Raw genomic sequence first — 7,505 nt, forward strand, 5'->3', positions numbered from 1 at the left:
ATTATATAGTATAATTCCAATTATATGACATTCTGGAGAAGGCAAAAATAGGGAGATAGTAATCAAAACAGTATGATTTTGGCGTAAAAACAGGCATATAGAACAGTAGAACAAAATAGCCCAGCAATAAACCCATATACATATATGGTTAATTTAATTTATGATAAAGGATCGAAAAATATACAATGGGGAAAGAACAGTTTCTTCAGTAAATGGTGCTGGGAAAACTGGACAGCATATGCAAAAGAATGAAACTAGATCACTTTCTTACACCATACACAAAAACCAACTCCAAATAAAGACTTGAGCATAAGGCCTGAAACCTTAAAATTCCTAGAAAACATAGGTTAGCTCCTTGACATTCGTCTTGATGATTTTTTGGATTTGATATCAAAAGGAAACGCAACAAAAGAAAAAATAAAAAGTGGGACTACATCAAACTATAAAGCTTCAGCACAGCAAAGGAAACCATGAACAAAATGAAAAGACAGCCTACTACATGGGAGAAAATATTTACAAATCATATTTCATAAGGGGACAATATCCAATTTATATGAAGAAAAGCAAAAGTACAAACAATCCTATTAAAAAATGGGCAGAGGATCTGGGCTCCTGGTAGCTCCTGCTCATTTCGTAGAGCATGTGACTCTTGATCTCAGGGGTGTGAGTTCAAGCCCCATGTTGGGCATAGGGCCTACTTAAAATTTTTGAAAAATCTCAAATAAATAAGTATAAAATACAATCAGCTGTCTTTTTTTTTTTTTTTTTATATGGGCATATGGGGCACCTGGGTGGCTCTGTCAATTATGCATCCAACTCTTGTTTTTGGCTCAGGTCATGATCTCACTGCTCGTGAGTCTGAGCCCCACAGTGGGCTCTGTGACAGTGCAGAGTCTGCTTGAGATTCTCTCTCTTCCTCTCTCTCTCTGCCCCTCCCCTGCTTGCTTGCTCTGTCTCTCTCAAAACTAAATAAATAAACTTAAAAAAATTTTTTAAATGGGCACAGCATCTGAACATTTTTCGAAAGAAAACATCCAAATAGCCAACAGACACATGAAAAAGATGCTGAACATCACTAATTGTTAGGGAAATACAAATCAAAACCACAATGAGATGTCACCTCACACCTCTCGTAATGGCTATCATCAAAAAGAAATAACAAGTGGGGCGTCTGGGTGGCTCAGTCGGTTAAGTGTCTGACTCTTGATTTTGGCTGAGTTGAGATTTCACAGTTTGTGGTATCCAGCCCTGCCCTGGGCCGTGTGCTGACAGTGAGAGTATGCTTGAGATCCTCTCTCTCCCTCTCTCTCTGCCCCTCTCCACAAATGCACTCTCTATATATATCCCTGAAAAATAAATAAATAAAAATTTTTAAAGATGAAATAAGTGTTAGGGAAGATGTAGAGCAAAGGGAACCTCTGCATTTTTTATGAAAATGTAAACTAATGCAAATTTCATCAAAAAAATAAAAATAGAACTACCATATGACCCAGCAATCCCAGTTCTGGGTATTTATCCAAAGGAAAGGAAAGCAATAACTGGAAAAGATATTTACACTCCCATGTTCATTGTGCATTATTTATAATAGCAAGGATATGGAAGAAACCTAAGTGTCCAGTGATGGATGAATAAAGAAATGTGCTTTTATATGCACACACAATGGAATATTATTCAGCCATAAAAAGAAGGAAACCTTGGTATTTATGACAAAATAAATGGACCTTGATGGCATTTGGCTAAGTGAAATAAGTCAAATAGCGTATGATTTCACTTATGTGGAATCTAAAAACAAACAAGCAAAAATCCCTGAAGCTCCTGGATGCAGAGAACAGAGTGGTGATTGCCAAAGCAGAGGCGGAGATTAGGGGATGGGCAACATGGGGGGAGGGGTTCAAAAGGTACAAACTTCCAGTTATAAAATAAATCAGTCATAGATAAAGTGAACAGCATGGTTACTATAGTTAACAATGCCGTATTGTATATTTGAAAGTTGCTAAAAGTGTAAAATTTAAAAGTTCTCATCCCAAGAAAAAAATCTGTGACTGTGTGGTTTGGGATGTTAGCCATACTTATTGTGGTGATTATTTCACAATATATACAAATATTGAACCATTGTGTTGTACACCTGAAACAAATACAATGTTATGTCAATTATATCTGAATGAAAAACATATGGACACAGTAAAAATATTAGTGGCTGCCAGGGGTTGAGAGGGGAGGAGGAAAGAATAGATGGACAGATGGACCATGGAGGATTTTTATGGCAGTGAAAATACTCTGTGTGATACTATAATACTGAATGCATGTCATTATACATTTGTCCAAGCCCATAGAATATACAACACCGAGGGTGAATCTGAATATAAATTATGACCTTGGGTGAATATAATGTATTGATGTAGGTTCATCAATTGTAATAAATTCACCACTCTGGTTCTGGATGGTAACAGTGGCATAGGCTGTGCCTCTGTAGGGGCAGGGGATATATGGCAAATCTCTGTGCCTTTCAATTTTGCTATGAACCTAAAACTACTCTAAAATATAAAGTGTTTAACAATATTTTAAAAAAACAAAACAGATGGTGGCTTGGACTTGTAAGCCATAGTTTGACAACTCATGGTCTAAGACAAACCGGTTTGTGATAAAACTAAACGGGTAAAATGGTGGGTGTGTGCGTGCACGCGCTCACACACGCAACAACAAAATGAGAGGTTTCCAAGTCCCTTTGGATATTTACCAATTCAATAATAGCTGTTGAAGATGCAGTAAGTTTTCATTACTTTCGGTTGAGTACTTACATGAGAGTATGATTGAGTTTACACTAAGGCCTCAGTATTATTTTCTTGCTTCCCCAGGTGATTTCAAGGCGCAGCCAGGTTTGACAACCAGGATTAAGAGTACCACTCAAAATTCAGTGTGCATATTGATCACCTGGGTTCCTGATGAAAGGTAGATTCTGATTGAGTAGGTCTGGCGTAGGGCTTATTACGATTTCATTTCTAATCAGTTCTCAGGTGAGGCTGATGCTCTTGGATCACAACGCGTTTTGAGTGGCAAGATGCTCGTACTGCTTTTAATTGCCTGGCATGTTTAGGTCCTGCCCAAGAGATTGATGTATTTGGTCTGGGATGGGTCTGAGGCATTCAGAGTTTTTAAAGCTCTGCAGGTGATACTAATGTACAGCAAAACTTGAGAACGTCCATGGCGAAGTGCATGGAGATTTTATCAATTTTAATTATTTTATCAGTAGCGCTGAGGTGGTCTCCTCTTCCCATCCCCTTTCTCCCTGACTCATTCCACTCCACTTCAGGTCCAAACATCTAGATCAGGACCAGCACTTCACCCTTTCTTTACCATTTCTGAAGACTGGAATGTTGGATTAATTGGAAAGAGGAGGCTCAGGCAACCTGGGTTTGGGAAGAATGAGCAAAAAAAAAAAAATGTTCTAGGGGGTGATTTAAGGGGAAGGCTGATTGAAACAGCAACCCCCGCTCTAGGCTTGGGCCTGAGTTTGGGGCAGTGAAAACAGTGATCTACCCTCCTGACTCCTGGCAGCACCTGACAGCCAAGCAGCTACCAAGGATTTTTCCTTCTCCATAGGCAGTGACACAGTTGGTTGAAATGCAAGAGCGACCCCCAGTGGCAAAGTACAGATGTGAAATCTTCTCCCCAAAGGAACACCACCAAGAATTTAGAAGTGAATGAAGGTGGTGGTGATAAATGATGGCTTAGGTGTACTCTGTGTGCTGTTGGAAACATTCAAAATATTCACTCATTCAGTCTCCTTAGCAACCAGTGGGGTCAATGCTTTTATTAGCCCTCTTTTACATAGGAGGAAGCAGAGGCACAGAAAAGTTAAATTACATACCCAGATTCACCCCGTTTAGTAAGTGGCTAAGCTGGGATGTGAACCCAGGGAGTGTGAGGGTAAGAAAGCACTATACCAACTGCTTCTCCAAAACAGGAAAGGAGGAAAGATCCCAGTCAATTTCCAGTTTTTAAACACTCATGTATCGATGCTCACCCTGTGCTTCCTCGTATCTAGAGAAGTCACTTGACATCTATACATATGAGATAAAATCAGAGAAGAGAGGTTGTCAAAGCAGGCAGAGAAAGTGAAAGGATCGAGTGTGACCAATAAAAGGAAAGGGGCAAGAGCATTTTCTGGAAACTTAATCAAAGGGATATAATCCTCATTTTAAAGAAAATATTAAAGTAGTCATGGTGAAATGTGAAGGGATATTATGATGTAGCTAAGCTTGTTCTTATTTTAGTAAATGTTCAAGGAAATCTGCAAACTGTAAGGAGACCGTGTGTCCTTGATAAGGCATGCCAGTCTAAATTCTAACCTTTATTTTTGTAACCAACCTGGTACAGAAGAAGAATGTTCTGAGTATTGTTCCTGGGCAGGGACAACCTTAGGGTTTACATGGGTACAGATGTCATTTGGTCAAATTCCATGGACAGGGGCGCCTGGGTGGCTCAGTCGGTTAAGCGTCCGACTTCAGCTCAGGTCATGATCTCACGGTTTGTGGGTTCGAGCCCCGCGTCGGGCTCTGTGCTGACAGCTCAAAGCCTGGAGCCTGTTTCAGATTCTGTGTCTCCCTCTCTCTCTGTGGCCCTCCCCTGCTTCTGCTGTCTCTCTCTCTCTCTCAGGAATAAATAAAATACATTAAAAAATTTTTTTAAATCCATGGACAGAGAGGGAGGCTGAATTTTTAAAGGGAAAGCAGAAAAAAATCCATACAGAAGTGGCACGGGGCTGGCTGTGCCACACTCTGTACCCCCTGTTTCTGGTGAGCTTGTCCAGTCCCGTGGCCTCAACACCATCGGTAGCTGATGTTGCTCCTATGTGTGTTTCCAAACCTGACATCCCACCTGAGCTCCAGATTCAGTTTTCTGACCACCTGCATGACAGTTCCACTTGCATATCTAACAGGCATCTCAGCTTTTACATGACATGCGTTTCCCACCCCGCATGCCCCCCGGCAAACATTCTCAAATTAATAAATAGCATTACCGTCAAGTCAAGTGTTCAGGTACCAACACCAGAACCTAGATTATTTTCCTCATTTCTCATTCTTCATCTCTGGTGTGAAAACACATCTTGTTGATTCATCCAAATCCAACTAGAATTTGTCCATGTCGCTTCATTTCCTCAGCCACCACCTGAGTTTAAGCCACCAATGTCTCTTATCGGACCAGCTACAAATACCTCCCGACTGGCCTCCCAGGTTCAACTCTCCCCAACCCTCTGCATTCTTCAAATCGGCCAGACTCACTGGCTTAACATTTGGGGGGATTTATTCTTCATATTCAGTATCACAAATTTGACCTTCAGCCTTGCCCTTGTATTTTTTCACCATGCTAGTGAAATAATTTGGGGTTATGGATACTGCTCTTATTTTAGTGGAAGAAGGTACAATCGAAGGAGATATTTGGATATTTTGTAAGGGCAATATGTATGTCCAGCATGGTGACCTAGGGAGTCACTCCCCTGTATATGGGAAACCAGCCTAACACTCAGTTCAATTATCACTGTTGCCCTGGGTAGCTTATCAAAGAAATATTCTGCCATTTTTGCTTCCAGGACCCCCATGTTGCTACCTAGAAGCAACAGTCAGTAATATTCGCATATTTTAGTAAACTAAATGTTTTCAAGTAAAGTTGAAAACTCCGTTTAATACCAGTCTAATGCCATTCTTCAGTTCTTTCTTAGGGACAACCTCTATGGTGAATTCTAGACCATGTTCTTTAATACTTTTACCATATATATGTACCCACTGACGCCAGGGCCCCAGACCAGCCACCTCACCTCACCCCATCCCACTCCACTCCCCACCTCACCCCATCCATACCATCCCACCCCACCCCCCACCTCACCCCTTCCCACCCCACCTCACCCCTTCCCACCCCACCCCCCACCTCACCCCTTCCCACCACACCCCCACCTCACCCCTTTCTACCACACCCCACCAGATCCCACCCCTCACCTCGCCCCATCCCACCCCCACCTCACCCTATCCTACCCCCAACCTCATGCCTTCCCGCCCTACCCACCCCACCCGACCCAACCCCCCCCATTCCCATACTGTTAATAAAGATTGCTTTGTGTTTTCCAGGGTTCCATGGAATACTTTCTCCCTCCCTCTTCAGAGATCCTAAGCTGCATAGGGATGGGGTTGGGTGGGTGGAGAGACTCCTGAATATCTGTTTTAAACGTAAAAGGTGTGAGATTTGCACACGAATCAACAAGAGACCTTTATTTATTTAGAACTAAATAACTTTATTGAAACCAAATAACTTCACTTCTTTATGGCAAAACTGGAAGAAAACTGGAACGTTCTGCAAAGGCACTACTGCAAACTGCATGCTCGGCATGGTGACCAGGGGAAGTCACCGTGCACCCTGTGCCTATGGGGAAACAGTCCCAACTCAGTTCTTGTCGCTGTTGCCCAGGCTGAGCTTGTCAAATAGGGAGTCTGCCAAGCTGATTTCCAGGGTCCCCATCTTGCACAGGTTGGTCACGTAGTCGCTCAGCTTGCTGATGGCCTTGACTTGCTCGTGCAGGTAGTTGCTCTCCAGGAAACTACACAGGTGGGCGTCCTTCTTGAGGGTGGCCAGCTGGTGCAGGTCGAGCAGGCTCTGGTTCATGGCCTTCTCCAGGTGAAAGGCGTACTCCATGGCATTCAGGCCGCTCTCCCAGTCGTCGCGGTCAGGCTTCCTGATGTCGTGGAAGCGGATGCGACCCCCGCGCTGGTTCTGGAGCTCCATCAGCTTCTGGGCTTGCTCCTTCTTCTCGTGGGACTGGCGCAGGAAGAACTCAGCGAAGTTCTCCAGAGCCACGTCCTCACGCTTGAAATAGAAAGCCATCGACAGGTACACGTAGGAGGCATGGAGCTCTAGGTTGATCAGGTTGTTGACTGCGGACTCGCACTGGGGGTGGTAGTTCTGGTGCACTTGAGAGAACAGCGCGGTGGCCATGGCTGGCGGCGCTGGCTGCAGGTCTTCTGCGAGTCTTCAGGGTTGGCGATGACCAGTCGGGACCTCGTAGCGCTGTCAGAGTGGAAAGGAGGGCGCCCTTGAGTGGGTGCTGGGGTCAGGCAGCAGCTCTGTGTTGAGATTGGAAATGAGGTCAGTTACACGGTAGGGGGGGAGATCTGTTCCCTGTCTGGCATTGGGGGGGGGTGGAGAAGGAGAAGCTGGAAAGGCCGGCGGGGCCTGAGGGCTGTGTTCTAGGTTCCATTAGAGCCTGGGTGGGCAGGGTGACTTTGCATTGAGCACCTAACATCTATTCAATTTTTAATTTTGCGACAGTATTTCTATTTTCCAAGGACTGTCTCTTGTTCTCTGATTACTCCCTTTTATAGCACCCTGTTCTCATTTTAAAACCACACTGTCCTCCTTAAAATTCTAAAAACAAAAATTTGGATTTTTGGATAAAGTTCTCTCTTTCCTGTCATTTATATATCTATAATTGTATAGTTTATTATGATTTTCACTTT

The 7,505-nt window shown here is 43.4% G+C and overlaps 1 protein-coding gene across 1 annotated transcript; it reads right to left on the reverse strand.

Annotated features, from left to right (window-relative positions):
• Positions 1-6,304: 6,304 nt before the first annotated feature.
• LOC120247964 (ferritin heavy chain-like) lies at positions 6,305-7,064 on the reverse strand. The gene has a single exon (XM_039256082.1). It carries the CDS (start codon positions 6,982-6,984, stop codon positions 6,436-6,438), a length of 549 nt encoding a protein of 182 aa, XP_039112013.1. The 5' UTR covers positions 6,985-7,064; the 3' UTR covers positions 6,305-6,435.
• Between the last annotated feature and the right edge of the window lie 441 nt (positions 7,065-7,505).

This window comes from Hyaena hyaena, unplaced genomic scaffold (assembly GCF_003009895.1).
Source record: "Hyaena hyaena isolate Hyena2069 unplaced genomic scaffold, ASM300989v1 scaffold_12, whole genome shotgun sequence".
Classification (NCBI taxonomy): Eukaryota; Metazoa; Chordata; class Mammalia; order Carnivora; family Hyaenidae; genus Hyaena; species Hyaena hyaena.